At 33.8% G+C, this 21325-nt stretch overlaps 2 protein-coding genes across 2 annotated transcripts; one reads left to right on the top strand and one right to left on the bottom strand.

Annotated features, from left to right (window-relative positions):
• The first annotated feature begins 4059 nt into the window (after window positions 1-4059).
• On the top strand, window positions 4060-10111 carry LOC145610151 (putative glucose-6-phosphate 1-epimerase). The gene is made up of 9 exons (XM_081665418.1): window positions 4060-4335; window positions 4885-4959; window positions 6251-6307; window positions 6398-6558; window positions 6720-6854; window positions 7812-7914; window positions 7994-8093; window positions 8750-8992; window positions 9727-10111. Exons 1-8 carry the CDS (start codon window positions 4219-4221, stop codon window positions 8962-8964), a joined length of 963 nt encoding a protein of 320 aa, XP_081521544.1. The 5' UTR covers window positions 4060-4218; the 3' UTR covers window positions 8965-8992; window positions 9727-10111.
• A 2999-nt stretch (window positions 10112-13110) lies between these two features.
• Window positions 13111-19189, bottom strand: LOC145612049 (homogentisate phytyltransferase 1, chloroplastic-like). The gene is made up of 12 exons (XM_081667427.1): window positions 18923-19189; window positions 17749-18023; window positions 17547-17630; window positions 17357-17431; window positions 16792-16875; window positions 16417-16506; window positions 15769-15870; window positions 15421-15516; window positions 14784-14855; window positions 14582-14677; window positions 13711-13815; window positions 13111-13314 (listed from the first exon to the last, which is right to left on the bottom strand). The coding sequence occupies exons 1-12, from the start codon at window positions 19005-19007 to the stop codon at window positions 13273-13275; spliced, it is 1206 nt and encodes a 401-aa protein (XP_081523553.1). The 5' UTR covers window positions 19008-19189; the 3' UTR covers window positions 13111-13272.
• Between the last annotated feature and the right edge of the window lie 2136 nt (window positions 19190-21325).

Below are 21325 nucleotides of genomic sequence, written 5' to 3'. Positions count from 1 at the left end.
CATTATATGACCTAAAGATGTATCTCCTAGGATCTCAACACTTTTTTCCACCGGGCCCCGTAACCTCCAAAATTCCTCAAAAAGCGTGGATAATAGCCTTCAATTTTGGAACTTTTTGACCTTTTTTCGCCCGTAAATAAATATTGCCTAGATGTTTACCATGGTCTATAATATCTTTCGGGGGCATATTTGGGTGGATAAAACCATCCAATATGCCTTTAAATAGTCAATTTACCCGATTACAACTTGCACTGATTTCATAAAATCAAGCTACACCACGGACATTTATGATAACATATAATGGTCATATATGGTTTCAAACGCATTATATGACCCCGAGATGTATCCCCTAACATCTCAAGACTTTCCGATATCGTGTCTTGAAACCTCCAAAATTTCTTAAAAAGAGTGGATAATAGCCTTCAATTTTAGCAATTTTTGACTTTTTTTTGGCCGGAAATAACAATTGCCGAGATGATTACCATGGACCCTAATATCCTCCGGGAGCCCATTCGGGTGGATAAAATCATCCAATATGCCTTTAAACAGTCAATTTACTCAATTACAACTTGCACTGATTTCATAAAATCAAGCTACACCACGGACATTTATGACAACACATAATGGTCATATATGGTTCCAAACGGCATTATATGACCTTGAGATGTATCCCCTATGATCTCAACACTTTTCGCCACCGGGCCCCGTAACCTCCAAAATTCCTCAAAAAGCGTGGATAATAGCCTTCAATATTGGAATTTTTTTACCTTTTTTCACCCAAAAATAAATATTGCCGAGATGTTTACCATTGTCCCTAATATCCTTCGGGAGCCCATTTAGGTGGATAAAACCATCCAATACGCCTTTAAACAATCAATTTGCCTAATTACAACTTGCACTGATTTCATAAAATCAAGCTACACCACGGACATTTATGACAATATATAATGGTCATATTTGGTTCCAAACATCATTATATGACCCCGAGATGTAAATCTCCTAGTATCTCAAAACTTTCTTATACCGCGTCCCGAAACCTCTATAATTCCTCAAAAAGCGTGGATAATAGGCTGGTTAGGAATTGAAACGTATATTGCATGTGCAATGTAAGTGTGTATAACATGATCCACAAGTATGACATCACATTCCCCAGTCACATATAAGATCTTTTTTATGAAACTTTTCATGCACCCAGTTTTTTATATACGGTAAACATACGGGGTGGGCCCCACCCTAACATAGGAATGGCGGACTGGGTGAGGAATAGAACCCCTAACCACTGGGGGGAGATAGATAGACTAACCATTCGCCCATCTCCTCATTTTCTTACTTTTCATGCACTCATGGGAGCAACATGCGTTAGCAATTTGGGATTAATGTACATCTAAATTGTTTATTATACAAAACATATGAAATTTGCCCTAATTAATCAAGAACCTAAATTTTCATGACCTAAACAAGAGTATATAAATATTATGGTCCATTGCAAGGTATGAGATTTGAGTCCCACGTCGGTCATATAGGGGCTGATGTGGGGTTTATATAGGACAATAACATTGATAAATATTGTAGACTTGTAGTGGGCAGTACATTGGATAATTACATTCGAAATATAATGTTGAATAGTGAAAGAATTTAAAGAGTTTTATGAGTTTTTTTTTTCTTTCAAAATTAGATGTTTTTTTTTATTCTACATTTGAAGATATTTATGGTACATGGATATAGCATAAATTGATGTTAGCTAGGATAAATCCCTACCTTATAAAAAGTGGGAAAATAATCTTATGAATAGTGTTAGGACATTTTTAACCCTGAAAATAAGTGGGAAAATAATCTTATGAATAGTGTTAGGACATTTTTAACCCTGAAAATATTTAATTACCTTTATACCCCCATTAATGTTTTATGAATAGTTTATGAATAATCAATGTATTTATTTTATTGTTAATTTGTTATTATTGATCAATTTCACAACATGGGTTTCAGCGTTAATTTAATTGCTCACTTGTCAGTATAATAAACTTAGTATTGCTTTAATTATTCTAACCTTCATAAGTGTGATTATGAGAGGTTTTGATTTTACATTCTTTCCTATATGAAGCACAAGGAACTATGGAAGCAAGCATTTGTCCAATATAGTGCAAAAGCAATTGTGCTGAAACTGAAATTTGATATATGAGGAATCAGGCTCAAGTGTGGGTTGGTGAATCGGTTATATTTCGGACAGTAAGAGAAAACAGATGTCCATGATTTTGATATAAGTTTACAAGGGTATTGGTTCATTTAAAAAAGTTCATGAAAGTGAAATCCGAAAGATCATATGAGTAGTTATAACAAAAAAAAAATAAGATAAAATAAAAATACTAGAAGCTAAGACAAAGGTTGGTCAAATACAATAACCAAAAAGTTATTCAAGAGATTGCGGTATTAATGCCATTGAGATAGTTTAGTTAGTTTGGTGACTCTTAAGGTCCAAGCAATAATTGCCCAAGTTTTTAATCATTTGAACTGAAGACTAGCTAGGTAGAAATTTGAATTGGGAATGAACTTGATTGACAATTTCTCACAGTCAATCACTCAACATCGATCTATTGTTTTTAATTCTTGGACCTTATTTCTCCGCTTAACTTAGGGTATGTTCTCGTTGACTGAACTGAGCTGAACTGAATTGAACAGAAGTTTTGATTGTTCAAGATTTCAATCTTTATCTAGGGCTCTCGGAGCCTTCTAATCTTGCTACCGACTTAGGACACACTATGTTCGTTGATTCTAAAAGCATTAAGATATGTGAACTGAACTGAACTGAACTGAACTGAACTTATTAGAGCTCAACTGAACTTAATTGAAATGAATATTTTATGAGAGAAGGAAATTAGGAGCTGAACTGAATTGAACTTATTAGAGCTGAGCTGAACTAAACTGAACTGAAAATAATCGTATGAGAACAGGCCCTTAGTTTTTGAGGTTACTTGGTCCATTTTGTCCACTGCATTTTTTTACCGATTCAAGAAAATAACTTCATTATTTTTGTAACTTTAACAAAATAAATTACTAACTTATAATATCAATTTACTCTGTAAAATAAATTATTTACAAGGCAATCATTGTTAAATGACATTTACTGTAATTATTACGATCATAACTTTAACCGATTAAAACTTAAAGTGAGGTGTATTGGTAACTTATATAATACAAGAAAAATATAGACATGTGATGTCCTGCTAATTGAACCATTATAATCTGTACTTTAAATATAGCAAACATTTGCATGTCTAGAACTCGATACTTTTAAGAACTCATTCAATAATTCCAAAGTAATTTGCTAAAGGTTAGAGCATTGCTAAGATACATGACATTTAACATATTAATTGCCTGCATATGTACAAATAGTTATAATAAAATATATGCAAACAAGCATAAGGTATTAAGACTAATTGCAGTGACTCAACTTGAAACACTACCTATACCGCGCGCATCGCGCGCGTAGGATCCCCTAGTAAAATGAAGTGTGGTTTCCATTCAATAAAATTAACTAGGATACACGTGACCCATAAACTTTTTTGAAAACACATTTTATTAACTATTATAGATTTGAGACAAGTTTTTAAAGACAACCTCAAATGAAATATGATCCGGATAATAAGAGAAGAGACAAAGGATGTAGTACTAATGTACAATAAGAAGTTTATTCATTTTGCTGAAAATGAACTATTCATTTTTTTGGCAATTGGGCTAAAAACACTCTCGTAAAGCTTTGATAGGACGCAAGAGATAACATAAAATGATAAAATGAATTAACATAAATAATTTGACAACATACACTTTGTGTTAACAAAAAAATCAACTCAAAATCTCAAAAGCTCGCTTTTACATTCGTTACATAAAATTCTACTCGTAATACAATATTACGAGTATCATTAAATTAGAGTAACCAACCCGAACCCGAACTAAAATTTCTGGCAATGTACACGCCTTTTCGATGGATTAATCTGATCATCATTTTTTAATTTTTTTTTTTTTTTTTTTGGGAAGATCTGGTTGTTGTTAAAACGTAGTACTATATAAAGCGGACAAAATGGCGAAAATAGAATCCTGTACGAAAAAACTTTACAGATTTTAATACTAACTGACGAACAAGAGAGAGAAAATCAAATAGAAAGAAGAGAGAGAAAATCAAAGAGTGAAGGTGCAGTGAAGCTTTTGTATGTGAAGATAATCATGGCGTCTTCTTCAAGCGACCCGAAGAATCCTTCTCTTCTTCCTGTCGAGTTCACCAAAGGCGCCAATGGCCTTGACAAGGTCATTCTTCGCGAAGCTACTGGCGTCTCTGCTGAGGTACTTTCTCTCTCCTTCGCTCGATTTTTTCGGTGCATTTGATTTCTGGATTTCTGTCGATTCTTCGATGTTTTTCGCGATTTTGTTTTGATCTGTTTTGTTCTTGAGGTTTCTTGATTTTGCGCTGGATTTTTTAGCGGCATTTCGTTGTTAATCGGATCTATTTTGCGTATGTTTGATCGAACATTTGCGTGTTGTTTTGCGATTGAATCGAAAATAATCGGAATTATGTTTGTTGATTTTTTTGTTGCTGTTTGTTGAAATTGTTGTTTATTTGCCAGATTCTTGAATTCTCTGCAAAATGACGATATTGTTACATAGTTGATTTTCGAAAATGCTTCAATCTATCGCAAACTGTATAATCGTTTAACCTGTTTGTAAAATTGTAGAGTATAATCGTTCAAGTTAGTTGTATAATTGTTCAATCGTTCAATTCAGTTTTGAAATTGTGTAATCGGTTCAAGTTAGTTGTACAATTGTTCAATCGGTCAATTCAGTTGTGAAATTGTGTAATCGGTTCTTATATATTCTTCTTTTTTCTGTATGAAGGTTTACCTGTATGGAGCTCATGTAACTTCTTGGAAGAATGAGAACAAGGAGGAGTTACTTTTCGTAAGCAGCAAGGTGAGTTAATTTTTGTTTATTACCTGAGGATTTGATACATTTGAAAATATGTGTAATCTGATGTATTGTTGTTGATAATATGTTTATATAAGAATGTGTGCTGTTTTTGTTATGCGTATGGTATTGAATCTTGTATGCATTTGTGATATTAGTCATGGAAGCACTTTTGCAAGCAATGTAGATGGTTTGTGGCTGCTGCAGCCGAAAATCACAGGCTGCAGTAAGCTGAAAAACCTATAATAATGTGGTTATGCTGCGTCCAAGATTTACCATCAACTTTTACTTGCTGCCTTATCACAGTCTCACACTCTGTCACAGCTACACCTGTTTTGTGATTTAGAAATGGTTGCTAGGTAGATATTTCCTGCCAGTGACTTAGTGTCAAATCTTTTTAATTTGTGTATTGATCGTGTTCTTAGTTTTGTGCTTGTCTGAATCTATAGGGTGTTGTGATGTAGATTCTTGGAATTGGAAAATAGCTTGTAAGGCTAATATTGATAGAATATTAAAGCGAAAACAATCTTGAAGAAGATATGTTAGAACCTCAAGGATTTATAGAAGATGGTGTATCGCATTACTTTTCTCCATTAGAGAGAAAAGTCTGTTTTTTGTTAGACTTGGATGTTGGCTTTGGGTTGGGAGGAATCTTGTTTGTCTTTTATGCTCAAAGGGGGAGGTTTGGGGGGGGGGGGGGGGGGGAGGGAAGGGATGAGTGGAATCCTGGATGGCTATTCTGACACATACTGGCAGGTTCACCCTTGTAATAAGGAGGTGCATCGTGCATATGACCCCACTTGGAGGGACAAATATGTGAGGATCTTTTATCATGAGAAACTTAGTAAAAGAAGGCGGGTTGCTCAGAACCGTCACTCTGAAACTGCCTTATCTTTTAACTGGCCTGCATTAATATCAATTACTTGACTATCTTTTTACTTACCAACAGATACTAGTCACACCCTTAACTTTGACCAATTTATTCCCCTCATATTTTGTTGCTTGTACTACCTCCATTATTTGCAACGAATAGACACTTTCTACTCACACTTTTTGTCAAATCGTTGCAAGTAATATGAAATGGAGGTAGTATTTCCAAATTTTATTACTAGATTGATGTCCTAATTCATAGGAGTTGTCTTGTGCATATTGTCCCTGTACATGCTGGGTTAGTTAGAGCCTATGCACATGACATCTTGAAATTCAAGTTTCTTGTTGGCTATTATTCAATTTGATTGTTCTGAATCTGAGATTTCTATTTCCATCTGCTTGTACTGATATTTGTTGTGCTGTCCAGGCTATCTTTAAGCCCCCAAAAGCAATTCGTGGAGGCATACCAATATGTTTCCCTCAGGTATATGCTCCCTGCCTCTACCCTTTTCTCTCCCTTTCATTATTTTTTATCTTTATTTCTCTCATGTGAAATATGTACCATATGGTGCAGTTCAGCAATCATGGAATGCTTGAAGCTCATGGATTTGCCAGAAATAGATTTTGGATAGTTGATCCTGAATCACAACCTTCTCCTGCAAACACAGCTAACAAGTCTTACGTTGATTTGCTGCTGAAACCTTCTGAAGATGATCTGAAGATTTGGTCTCACATGTAAGTTTCCCCTTTGATGAAATGATGGGGTGTATGAATGTTTGAATATTGACGTAGATGCTGATATTTTCCAAGTATTAAATTAGAGAGTATTTCCTTCCTTTTGTTTGTTAGTCACGTTGCTGTACCCATTGAATTGAAACAACTCATGTCTTTTGTAGTTTTGAATTTCGTCTGAGAGTAACCTTGGCCCCTGGAGGAGATCTGATGCTGACATCAAGAGTTAGAAACACTGATACAAAGCCATTCACCTTTTCATTTGCTTATCACACCTATTTCTCTGTTTCTGATATCAGGTATTATGATTATTTTGCAATTTTGTTTTTTCAATTCCAATTTTGTCATAATAGTCAGTATAATACCACACATGTTATGTTTTCTTGTACTTTTTTTATTTATTTATTTGAATTGTCCTTCTCTTTCATGCTGATACAGAAACATGATTTGATAAGCTGGTGTAGAAAAAGTTGTCAAACTCATTTTGAGTCCTGCCTTCGTTGACTAGGCGTGCATGTACATTCTTCTGATTCTTTCAGAGAACTGTCTACATGTTGCAGGATGACTGGGCTAAAGAGTTCTTAGTTTCTAAAAATAGGAATCAGTTTTTTTTTTTATGTCCTTTACTCATTCCTTAAGTTATGAATGGTTGGTTTATGTAATTTTCAGTTCTTTGCATGATGAGACATCATTGAAGGTTTATACTGGTTAAAAATTTGGATGAAACAATTTTAAAATAATTGTTGGTCCTGGCTTCACAAGGAGCTTACTTCAAGCTTATAAAATAAGAAAACGTTTTAGTTGCATGTTCTGGTCTTGAATGTCACAACCTACTGACTTGCAAAGTTTAGGGGCTCAAAAACTGTGTGTACCTATGCTTATTGAGTAGGCTGTTGGTTAGGAAGTCTACTGACCTACGGCTTGAGAACAAAAGATGCAGATTGCAAATTTGTGAGAGTGTGAGGCTCAATTTTGTACACTTTTATGTTGAAATTTCTTAGTGTTTCTAGGTGAAGGTAAAAGTGCTTATAGGTTACTACCAATTAGTTTAAGAGATGGGTGCTGTATATCTTGTTGGTTGTGAATTGATGATTCATATCTATGTTTTGAACAAATTTTTCTTGAAGAAGGGCTGATATAAGCGTCACTATGAAGCATGCATCTAAACTTAGCTGTTGACCTATTATAGATATTAAGATATTACAATATATTGCAGCTAGTTTTTTACCTTACAAATTTGCTTGTTATCTACTCAGTGAAGTCCGGGTAGAAGGATTGGAGACTTTAGATTACCTTGACAACACGAAGGGCAGGGAGCGCTTTACTGAACAGGGGGATGCCATCACATTTGAAGGAGAAGTGAGTGTTGCCTTTTCTTTCTTTCTCTCCTCCTCCTGGTGCAACATGAAATTTATCAAACTTTGTTGTGTATAAATAGGTTGACAAGGTATATCTAAGCACGCCCACTAAGATTGCAATCCTGGATCATGAAAGGAAAAGGACATTCGTGATACGTAAAGATGGACTACCAGATGCTGGTAAGAATATCCCTAGTCAAATTTCATGAAATCTATGTATTCGAAGAATAATTACGGGTAAATGTTGCATTGTTTTAGTGAATATTCATAGCTGACTAGATGTATGGCCGTGTTGAGAAAGCTGTCATTATCTTAAGGATATATTTCTGTGAGAATTTTAATTCTGTCAAGTTTTAGGAAATAATTATGCTGGTAGGCACAATAAGATTCTTAGATTTATATTATTTTTTTTGTATTTTTTCAAAGTGATATAAATTACGGATGATTGGATGTTCTAGAGAGATGTTTACATGATTATGGGGCCTAGAGGTATAACTTTCTCTGAAATTGGTGAAGCATTTTTCTTTGTTATATAAGATATTCTATACAGTGGTATCTTTTTTTAAAAATTCACGTTCCTTTTTTTTTTTTTTTTTTTTTTTTTTTTTTTTTTTTTTTTTCCACCTTGTGTAAGGCTGGACAATTGTGCCTTTTTGTGAAGTTGTGACTGTTGAGATATTTTCTAAAAGACGAGAGTTGTATCAACTTCTCTTGCCAAAGTTGATTTTGTTTTTTTTTAGAAGTAACCTTTTCATGCGTCAAATTTGATGAGATTCTTGATCTACTGACTGACTGTCTTACATAGTTCAGCTGAGAAATTTTATTCTCTTTTGCAGTGGTATGGAATCCTTGGGACAAGAAGGCTAAGGCATTGGCTGATTTTGGAGATGATGAGTACAAGCATATGCTGTGTGTGGAACCTGCTGCAATTGAGAAGCCAATAACGCTTAAGCCGGGTGAGGAGTGGAGAGGCAGGCAGGAATTATCTGCTGTTCCATCTAGCTATTGTAGCGGGCAGCTTGATCCTCGGAGAGTTCTACAAGGAAGCTGAAGTTTATTGTCGTCAACATCCTGTACAGGTTATTTCTTGAATCTAGCTCCCTTTATTCTTGAAGTGGTTAACCATAGGCATGTTAGGACTTAGGACTTTGGCTATAAACAATACTGTGATTTTGCAGTTTGTGTAACACAAAGATTGGTTAGAGTTAAGATTAATTGTATTCTAATCTTTCTAGTGGAACCTAGATTGTGGTGCTTATGTTTGTCTACCTTTCTGTTTGCGTAATATTTTTTCAATTCATTGCATGATATTAGCTCATTAAGAAATTTTGTCCACCAGACTTGTATTTGTAAGTTGTATCATTCGAGAGTCTTATTTGTGCTGTTATATTTTAATTTGTTGCATTACACGTTAGGCATATAATTTCTTCTATAAACATCATGGCACTTACGTGTGATATTTGGTTACACATTATATAACCTTTGTTGTATTGTATTATTATAGTCTTCAAGTTTCTGTCGATGTTGTGGTTGATCATGATCATGTAAGATTATTTTAATGGTCATGTATCTTATCAGCCTTTTGCAAATGTATTTAAAATTTCAAATACTGTGACATTATTGAACTATAGCTGTTCCGGTTAGTCTCTTATCAGATGTGAAGAATGATTAAACCTAGGCTGTATGCTTTTCTTATGTCTGGATCAAGCTTTTCTATTGTTTTGTCCCTGTAGTCTGTGGCTAACGGCAGGATTTTCTTTCCTTCTGAGTTTTCTGATCCGATTTTTATCATTTATTCCTTCCTGTGTGACAGATGGGTCTTTGTGGAGCTCTTTGCATATTGAAGTGGAATAGTGAGGTGGAATTCATGCAAGTTTTCTATTACTTCATCAGGTTTTTGCTTTCCTGTTTTTTCTACAATGGGTATATGGCGGATTATTGAGTCAAGAACTTGGTCAAATAATGTTTCGTTATAATTGGATGGCTATTTTTGGTGGCATGTCAAAGCGGAACACTTGCGCTGACTATTAGAGTCAATACACCACTAATTGTGGTTACAGAACTTGCATATTGTATTATCTTTGTAGTAGATAAACAAAGCTCTTGCTTTCCTTTTTGACGTAAATTTTGAAAGCATGAATTTTGAGACATATAGATCTTTTAGCAAATATTACCTGCAAGGGCCTATAATTTTTTCATTTGAGTTGCACAGGGCATGGTTTATGATGTTCAGGAATGGATTATATCGGGGATATAATCCCTGAGTGCAGGAAACAGGGTAAGAAGTTGAAACAGTGTCGTCTGTTTCTTGAAATTGCACCATTCAGTTTTTTCAAGAATGGATTTTACTCTTAATGATATTACAGTGATCAAATTTGTCTGGGAAAGACTGGCTGATCTTGCTTCAGTTAAAGGCTTTAGTTTCTAAAATTATGATGATACTTTCCAACGTATTTTGATACTCTGTATTTTATTTTCCTGCATAGTTTGATGGTGTTGTCTTCAATCCGTTTTGTTTTCCTGTAGTGATTTTCAGTTATCGTACCTTAATAGCTGTGCAGCTTTTTTTTTTTTTTGAAACCAAAATAGCTGTGCAGCTTCTGCATACTTGTTTTCGTTTACTCTATTTTCCAAAAAAATAAAAAGTTGCTTCTTTTTGTTCAGTGATCTGCCTGAAACAAAAATGATGTTATTTCATAATAAGTTGGCAGTCTTGCTTATTAAATGGTACTGCTAAGGATCTTTAGTCAAATTTCGATTTCTTCTTTAATACTTGGTTGTTCAGTGATCCGTATTTTGATTTCTCCTTTAAACTATTTTACAACTAGAATGTGTTAATTTTTGAGAAATTTAAACTTTGGGACCTAACTAGAATCTACATATGAACTTGACAAAATAGGATTTAGAATAGTGACTTAAGGTATTCATATAATTAAGGGTTGGCTGTTTGGTTTAGATAATCTATTAGCGTCCTTTGCATACTGTATAAGCCTATGCAGCTCCTTAACCTGCAAGAGTAATTTCCGAAGCATCTCAATCAATCCTTTTGCTTACGATAATATAAAAGGTTACATAGAATTGTATCAGTAGACTACTAGACTGTAGGTAAAAATGGAACACCGAAAACATGCTTGATATGTGCATATGTATAAGTACACGGACACAAATTTATGATCCTTTGTTCGAAATTAATAGTAACATATTACTCTTATAGTTTAGGATGTCTGGAAGATAGCACTGCAGTTAACACCCTCTTTATATTTGTTTCACAAGTTGAATAATGACAGAGTGACATTGATTTTGTGTTATTAGCACCTTACAAGAAAAAAATTAAAGAAAAATAAGTCTGCTAATTATGTTAGTATAAAATTCAACAGTTTAGATTATAAGCTAATAATTCTAGCTTGATGTGAACCCAAAAAAAAAATCTGGATTGACAACCGGTGGATAGGAATATATTATCCAATAATTCAACGTATTAATCTGGAATATGATTCAGCGCAAGATAGATTATCAGATTAATTAAGATAGAAAATCAAAATATAATGTGGGATCAATGATTCTCCCTAACTTATGTGGTATATGTCGACACCATGATTTCATGTGAGCAAAATATTTTGGACAGCAAATTATAGTTCATCCATTTGGAAGTTAATACAATTTTGATTTTTTTTTTTTTAACACAATCATTATATTTCCTGTGATTTTATTACATTAACTCTTAATTGTTGTTTTAGTTAAGTGGATTTTTATTGTGGCGAACTTGCAAAGGGATGATGTTATGATATTCTGTATCTCATTTAACATAATTTTGTACTCCGTATTACTTTCATAATTGGTCTCACTAATGATCAGACCATGGTGATTATTCGATAAAGGATGAAGCTTACTTAGGTGTCAATTTGGGTCATTAAGCCAGATTTGATCGGGTGTATATGGGTCAGATCTAATTTAGATTTAATTCAAACTAACTCGTTGTGCTCGTACAAATCGAAATCTTATTCTAACACTAGCTTACTTTTATCTAGGGTAACATATTTTTTTGGGTGATTTCCATCAATTAGTGTTCTGGGAATTTGTCTCCCTCCACTAAAAACTAAAGATGTGGCAATTATCAACTTTGATTTAATTGATTTGATAGATCAGTCCTATCTTATACAAGTATGTTGTTTTTGCCTTACCATAAAAAGTAATAATAATCCTATTTCATGAATAATATAAACACCCAGTAATAGTAACTAAAACTCAAATCTTTATCACTTCAATTGATGTCTAGCAACCTTACCCATATTTAACACAATATGAATCATACAAAGTACAATTATTGAATTGTACTCGAATAAGATAATCGCATTCAATTTTGATTTGAATGAAAACCTAATATGACCCATGAAGAAGTACGGAGTACCTTTATTAAATTTAAATGGTTACAACTCGTTCATCACCTAAGTATGACTCAAGGTGGACTTGATTTTAATGTAACGAGTGTCATGCTTTCAAAATATATCACATTTCACATTTATACTTACTCCCTCCGTCCCTAAATTACATTCATCCTTTCTATTTTTGGTATTCCAAAATTACATTCCTCCTTTCTATTTTTGGTAAGTTTTTTTTAGTAAATCAACTCTCTTTTTCTGTTTTATATTTAATGCTTTCTCACTCATGCTTACCTAATCTCACTCATAATCCTTGTGCCAAATTACAATGAATATGATTGGTTAAAAATTTTCAATTAGGAGCATGTCATTGGTCTTTTTTTTTTGCAAAGGATTGATGACATGTCATGAGTAATAATTAATCTATTTTTGTACTTCCCATTGCATTATCTAATTATTGTTATTTGTCTTATTCTTTCCTTCTTAAATCCCGTGTAAATTTTCAAACAGGAATGTAATTTAGGGACGGAGGGAGTAGTATTTCAATGTATGCTTTTGTCTGCCTCTGAACAAAATCAACCAAGGCCTACAAACCCAACAAATTTTGTGAACCTTATTTGTTTTATCTTTGCTCTCAATTTTATGTTGTCATAAATTTTCCCATCCCCTCTATTTGTCTCAACCTCAGGATTATTTAGCAAAATTAAAAAGTAAGTAAATAAAATAAGTAAAAAGGTATTTTTTAGCAGATATGAATCTTGAAATTACCTGATCCATAGAAAGAAGTAAAGAGGAGAATGAAAATGACAGCAACTAACTGAAGCTGACATTTTTTTATGAAAAAAACATCTGTATATTTAGCAATACATGCATAAATTCAGCTTAATATTTAATGTACCTCCCCTCAATAAGGAAAAATCCTATATGTACATTTTGTCACTAATCTGGGGAGGAAAATCATCTTCATCACGTTCCGTAAATCACCTTACAAGCGGTATTAGCAAATACTCTGCATAAAATAGCTGCAAGGAGAAACGACCTTTTAGATGATTATCGATGCAATAACTAAATTTCCGTCATGCAAGATGATAATTGAAGACCACATGAGTTTATGACGAAGGAACAAGACTAGCAACAAAATACCCAATGAACATTATAATGTAGTGTACTGACATCAAGGGGTAGTATGGCATCAGTATAATATTACTCGTACAATAGAGTAAATAACTCTGTTTTATAATTTTTAGTTCCAGTCTATTACCAAGTGTCAAAGGAACTGAACTGAATTTCCTATATGAGCAACATCAGCAGTACTAGACCATATCAGAGCAAAAACATAAAGATATTCCACCTTTGGAGCGGCGACTGGCATCAACAAAACAATAATAAGGGTGAGATGAAAAAGGGTGCGGCCTTACCTTCCAGATAAACATGTAGAAAGAAGTGATTGCAACTTTGCTACTAAGATCAGTAGATTTGGCACTTCTCCACAGCATTGCAGCCAATATACCATGACCAACAACCTACAAGAAAAAATATAAAGGAACGAAGTCAAGCCATTTTTTAGCCCTAATCCCCATTTTCCAACATTGGTAAAAATTCATAAGCTTGGCCAAGGCGCACTTCTTAGATTTTTGTAAAAAATTTTATCTTCGAAATTCAATTATCCAACGAAGAAGTGTTGGAAACTCAAAACCATGGTGAAGATAGAGTAATCATAGTATCATACTAACCTTTCCAAAGATCATGTAAACTTATACACTTTTTATTTCAGGGTATATCTCATTAATTTCAATCCCATCTGACCCTAAAGATGGGAAATCTAGTAGCCAAAGAGCTCATTCTTATGATAATAAACTATTTAGGGTGACTTTTGATAGTAAAACAGCGAACAACAAGAAAATATTTTCTACAAACATTAAGTATTAATTGCCCTTGCCAGTATTCTATTATGTGAGTTTCACTCATCTACGGTGAATACACTAGTTGTCAGTCCATAATGGTTAAGCAGTGACAGAAACCAATGTTCACACAGATATTCTCGGTCCTAAATGTGATGGGCTCACTGTGAATAGGTACCCCTAGTGTTCAGCAGCAATCACGGTTAAATGAGACATCCAGACATCCTAAAGAAAGAAATTGTCCATGCCTGTTTTGCTTCTCAACATCTCATAACATCAATAAAATCTGTCATAACTATGGACCGTAATCTTCTAAAAGTCATCTAAACTCCATAAATAATTGATATGCTTTTATTCAAAGTCGATATATGAAGCACATTGTACATACTGTGATAAGTTTGCTCCAGAGAAAGGAGGATGATGCCCCAACTAAAATGGCAACAGCATAAGCAATTTGAAGTAGAGAGATACAAATCCAAAATACCTGCCAGATTTGCAATAATAGAATTAAGTTGTGAAGTCAGTAAATCACATATATTCTTTTTTTTTTATTATTATTTCCCTGAGTTTATTACTTAATCAAAACTAACCCGCTTTTGTCCCAGTCGTACTGTAAACGATCGGATACCAAATATCCTATCACCTTCCATATCAGGTATGTCCTGCATGAAAGAGTGGTTCAAAACGAGTTACAGGACTTGAGCAAATAACATTAAGAATTATGTTTATGGGACAGAAATGAATTACAATTCACAAGAGTAACTTATTACTTTGATTATTAATACATCATTTCTACTTGAGTCTAAAGGCAGATTCAGAGTAAGTTAATTTGTTGGCAACTTAATTGTCTTTTTAAGCACGTCAAAAACAAGAAAACCTGAACCAAAACAGTTCAGTTATGTATGAGCAGTTCATACTGTGCAGTCGTGCAGAAATAATTTTTTGACAGTCTTAGAATTCTGCATTAGTGAACCATTGCAAGGCCTGGTTCAAAAGCACGCCAATTGACAATCTACTTCCAATAGGAAATCATAATATAGTCTCTTCAGTTCCCTATAAAATAGCAACCCTTCAAAAAAGGAGTCATATAAACAATATAGTTGGTGTTCCTGAAATTTCTATAGACAAGATACATATGAACAAAATACGATAACGGTTTCAACTATGGTGCTTAACACGGCAGTCACCAATCAAGCGAATCACTATTTCAATGGAAATGAGTTTTACCTTAAACAATGCTATAACCACCGAAAAGAAACTCATAAATGCAGTTGCAAAAATCAATGGCCTGGAAAAGATAGCTGGTCGTCCAAAGACATGCGTCTGCAATAGTTGCGCACAAATTGAACACCTTTAGAGATAGTATAAGATGAACAAAACTTAATGAAGTTTATGCATAAAATTTGAAGACAATATAGCAATGTATGTTCACAATTTGTGAATGAGAAACGGGATATAATCAAACAAATTTCTGGATAACTATATAAAGTCAATAGTTTTGGTAGTATATGCTAAGTTATAACCGAATGGATATGCAAATACCAACAACATTCATGACGAGGGTCAGAACACCACCTGCATGTGCAGGAAAAAAGCAATTTGAACAATTATGGCCCGAACTGCGAGGATACACATTGCTGCAACAACAGCAGATCTCTTCCATCTCAACATAGGCAGCTGAAAGTCCAAGAGCAAACAATAAACAAAAATTACCATCTCATACAAAAGTTCAAAATTTTTAAGCAATAAGACATCATACTTGTCAAACTACAGCAAAGAAAGCAAACTTAAAATTACAAAAAAGGGTTTGAGAGATTGTATTGAATTGTTTCTAGGAACTTTTTCATTTATTGGAATAAACACCAGCTTGATTTCTAAAAGCTAGTGAAAATAGCATCCAGATGCTGAAGAGCACAAAGAGGTTATAATCTTGTACTAAATGAATATGAACAGAAAATACAACTTAAATTCGGAAATATGATCACCTGTCTCTGTGATCATGGTGTTGCTCAGTCAGGGCAGAGTTTAAACCTAAGTAACATACTGCTAAGTAATATGTTCACCAGTCATAGGGAGATTTGGTTGGACACTAAACTCACTACTGTCTCCGTTCAAGAATATTTCAACTTTATGACCATAGTTTGATTAGAAACCACCAAAAAACAAGGAAAACCAAGCATCACATACAAGTTTCTGACAAACCACTAGAGCATTAAACCTTACATTTATGGAATATGCTGTACCAAGCACAAAGCTGACAGAAAGAGCCCAGAATAAGGGCCATGAACCAACAACTGACCACAGCCAAAAACTCTGCATGACAGACAAACAAATAAATGAGAATAACATTTAGTAATTCAAGAAATCTAGGACAGAATAAACATACATGGAGATAACAATTTGGGATGAAAAACGTGCAATGAACGGACATGAATGATAAATGTCTACAAAAGGATGGAAATAGCAACCAACGATTTGGGAATAGGAAGTACAAATCATGAAAAGATGTCTGCAATGCACAACCCGAAAGCTGAAAGCGTTTCATAAGCTAACAAAAATTATGTAGTCATTCTCAGCAGCACATTTAGTAATCCTTACCAATATGGCAAATGACGTAACAATGAAGATGCCAGTTCCAGTAGAATATTCCCCAGATGCGAGAGGAAGATATGGTTTGTTGACCTACAGCCACATCAGAATGTACACACATCAGATTTCATGATTCATGTAGCATGAACAACAAAAACTATCCAATATGGATTAAGCCAACAGCAGGTTCTATAGAGGGACTACTTTACTCCGCCTTACACCTAACCAGTGTATACTAGTGACAAGGTTATCAACCCAAGTTAAAATGAGTATCAAACTAATACACAGTATTCTCTAGCAATGTTACATACAATCCTTAGTTATTTAGAAATTCCCCCCCCCCCCCCCCCCTCTCTCTTAATAAATTGATTTTGTGGCAAAAACATGCTTTTTTTGAGATTGGGTCTACACTTAAGCAGCTTCAAGTTAGATGCCTCATCTCATGGTTCTGTTTGGAGCTATATCACTAATTTCATTGTAGAGAAAGTAATATAAACAGCATATGCCAATATGTATTTGAATAATATGATGTGAATTGTGAATAAATGAAAAACAAGATATTTCAAGTCCTTACCTTGTCTATCTCTATGTCAGATATCTGATTCAAACCTACAATGTATATATTCATGAAAAGAGCAGCAATAATGGCCTGAAAAAGAGTCATAGATAATTGATCAGGAGAAGCATTTATTGATAGAGAAACAGAAAAACTATTCAAATATACCTAGGTAAAGAGGACAGTGAACACATATATCCAGCATTACCTCTAACATTCCAGTGAAAAACATAGGAGAAAAATCTGAAAGCTTCTGCACGGCTAGTAGAGAAACTGAAACTATGCTCAATGCCTGTCATCAAAAAGTAAATCATCCAAGTTATATAATCATAAATTTCAAGAGCATAGGCATACAAAGTAGAATGAGAAGGAATGGAGAGATGTGACACATTAATAAGACAAAACTTAACTGTTCCTATAACTGTGTGAGGCCTTGAAAACCTATAAAAGGCATCCAAAAAATTGATAACTGAATTCCAAATATTATTGGGTTCATAAGCGTTTGGTTCAGATTCAAGCGACTGTCCGCGACATGCAACTACCAAGTGTTTTCTACTATATGTTGGGGACAGCATAAGCTTCCTTTGACCAGTTATCGTGTGATTCTCCACTAACTGTCGCTGGTACTTCACATTGCAAATTCCCTCTATCAGACTCCATTCTTTAAACTTCGAGCCTTGGATTGCTAGATCAGAAACATCAGCCACACCCATAACATTAGTCTAGCAATACATCAACAGCAAAGGCCAGACAATTAAAAGGGTCCTTAGATACATTCATGGCAAGTAAGATTTTTTTTCTTCTCTGCATTCACATGTTTCTGTTTCTAATATCATACAACCATATGGAATTGAATTCATGGTCAACAACAATAAAGCATTTGTCCCAAAATGATTTGGGATCAGCTGATTCATCATAAGGAACCGTGTGAAAAAGAAAATTCCTGCTTAGAGCAGAAAATAACAGTGAAATTAATAACTCAAACATCAAATCAGAAAGCATTTCTCCCTAATAGTGATATACATTGATCAACACAACATCAATTGTCACTATCAAATGCATTAATTGTGTACTTCAACCTTCAATAACATGTAATTTGAAATGAAGAGAGTACCAAATTACCAAAAATCAATAACAGTGGGGAATCCGCTTTGTGTACGAATAATTGAAACTACAATGATTATTGCAAAGGTTTGCAACACACCACACAATCCACAAAGACAATCATCTTATGATTGGATTTTACAACAAGCCATAATATTGTACATGCATCTTCTACCTGATTAATTCTAAGAACTATACTAAATTTATAGACCCACATTCCAAAAAAAAAAGACAAACTTTAATCAAAACAGGTCAACAACCACCATTCAAAAAAAAAAATACTGGGTTTGCACAAGAAATTAACAGTGAAAGTGGGGTTAGACAAAACATTACTAAAATTGGGTTAATTTTTTCCAAAATCCCAACAAAACCCACCTCTTGGAGCTCTATTTTAAGCAAAACCCAGAAATTAAAAATCAAGAATCATTCAAAAAATGCAACTTTCTACTCAATAAATTAAATAATAAAGCAAAACCTTACAATTTCTGAGTGAAGGTAGATGAACAGCAGTTGATAATTTGTGGGGATTTGGCCTTGTAAATGACCCAACTATTAATGAATCCATTGTACTCTTCTCTCTATTTCTCTCTTTTCACTTAAAAAACAAAATTAAATCAAAAAATTAAAAAAAACGAGGAAAATGGAGGAAAAATGCTTGTGAATCAGGTAGGAGAAAGACGCTTCCAGTTGTAGCAACTACTCTATGAGATTATGACAGTATTCAGTGAGGAGGATGACACACACAGACAAAACTAATTCTTTTAAAAAATTTGAGGGAAAAAACGGAAAATATAATATATATATATATTTTTTTTTTTTTTTTTAACAGAGTACAACTCAACGAGCTTTTTAAACGTTTGTCCAAAAAAAAAAAAAAAAACTACTACGTACTTTTAAACGATTTTTATGTGCGTAGTTAGAGATGGACATTGGTTGGATTGGCACGAAAGCTAGTTAGACACGATATGAATATGGTCATATGGTCTGACTCGGTATGCGAAAGACATGTCGGTGTGTCATGGGTTGTGCATGGACATTATTTTCAAAACTTGGCATGAATTCAACGTGACACGATGAGTTGGTCGCCTGACACACTTATTTTATCAGCTACTTGACTTGCTCATAATATCTTTCTCATATTCAAAACTGAAATTTTTTATTTGGCAATAGTCATAATGCTCTACCTACTAGGCTAATTTTGCTCATTATTAGTTGGATATTCCTTCTGTTTGCCCCCTTTGTAATTGTCATGGTCATTCTGGAATTCTAGATATCATTTTCTCTCTTGTTCTTATACTTCTCAATTTTGGAATGCTAATGACATGTTCGTTGGCTTGGTCATGTCCCTTTAACTATTGGTGTTTATTTGCTTTTTAAAGTTTTAAAGAGTAACTTCTCTATGTCTTTTAAAAAGGTTTTCACTTTATTGCGGAATATCTAGAAAACTAGAAATTTGGTAATTTTAATTGAAGTTTTTTTTTCTCTCATGGCCATTTTTAATTTTCTTGTCCTCAATAAATTTATCATAGATGACATTTTTGTTCTTGTCTTAACTCTTTGGATACTCTTGCTCCCATTTTTTCTTCTCGTCCTACCCTGAGGAGTATTCTCGTGTCTTGGTCGTCCCGTCTCCCTAGTGTTATCAAAATAATTTTTGATGGTTTAGAGGTTAGTTGTAGACAATGTTCTAAGAGATCATTTGGAAATTAGAATTTGTAGTCGCTCTTTTAATATTGGTATGAATACTCTACTTATTGCATAAGCTACAGTCTCTCATAATGGTCTCCTTATGGCGGCGCAGGCCTATAATATTTTAAAGGTATTCGTTGAAGGGGATAATTTACTTATTATTAATATTTTGCAAGGAAAGGCTCAATGCCCGTGAAAAATTCAGCTATTGATGGAAGACGTGAAGGAGTTACTTCGAAATTTCACCTATGTTGATTCATGCCACATTTATAGAGAGGGTAACACAGCAGCAAAACCATGTTGCTTCTTTGAGTTATTTTATGCAAGTTCACCAAGATATCAATTCGTTCATAGATATAAAAATTATTTATTTTGATAAGTTAGGGTATAGTTTTAAGAGAAAACTATCCTAACTTCTTGTTTACTTTTCCTTTAAAACAAAAAGAATAACATTTTAAATGGCCACAGTATACTAGACACGTGTAGTTATTGCTATTTGATATTGTTATCCCCCTTTATACTCAAATTTCAATAGCATATTTGGGGCATGTTCTCATTGACTGAACTCAGCTGAACTGAACTGAATATTTTATAAGAGAAGGAAATTAGGAACTGAGCTGAGCTGAACTGAACTGAACTGAACTGAATTTCAACGTATGAGAACAGGCCCTTGAAGGGAGTATTTGCTTATTGAGGGAGTTTTACATAAGTAAATGCATGATTAATCAAGTAAGTGTACGAGACATGTGAGTACATTACTGTAGGTTTGTACTCTGTAGTATACAAGGTCGATCGTACTATAGGTGTTCTTCAACAAAGTGTCCATTCAAAAGCTTCATTGAATCAAATTTTAACATCTACGTACAAGACTACAAATCAGTTACTCCGTACTAAAGGTCCTCTAACATTCAATATGCCACAATTTCCTTTGTTTTTTTTTTAAAAAAAAAAAAAAAAAAACTTTCTTGTACACTAACTTTCTCGTACATAACTACATACTCCTTTTGTTTTTTATTAGATGCATCAATTTTTAAATATAGAAATTTCAATTCACTTTCTATTTTGATTAGTAAATTCTTTATTTTTCTCCTATTACACGAGTCCTCTTTATTTTTTATTTTTATCTCTCTCTACTCCCAAAAAATTATCAAGAGTCCGCAATTATAAAAGTAATGCAACTAGAAAAACAAAAGA

The sequence above is a fragment of the Chenopodium album genome, chromosome 24, assembly GCF_948465745.1.
Source record: "Chenopodium album chromosome 24, dcCheAlbu1.1, whole genome shotgun sequence".
Taxonomy (NCBI): Eukaryota; Viridiplantae; Streptophyta; class Magnoliopsida; order Caryophyllales; family Amaranthaceae; genus Chenopodium; species Chenopodium album.
The sequence above is the reverse complement of the archived record's forward strand: the minus strand, read 5'-3'. Positions and strand labels throughout refer to the sequence as shown.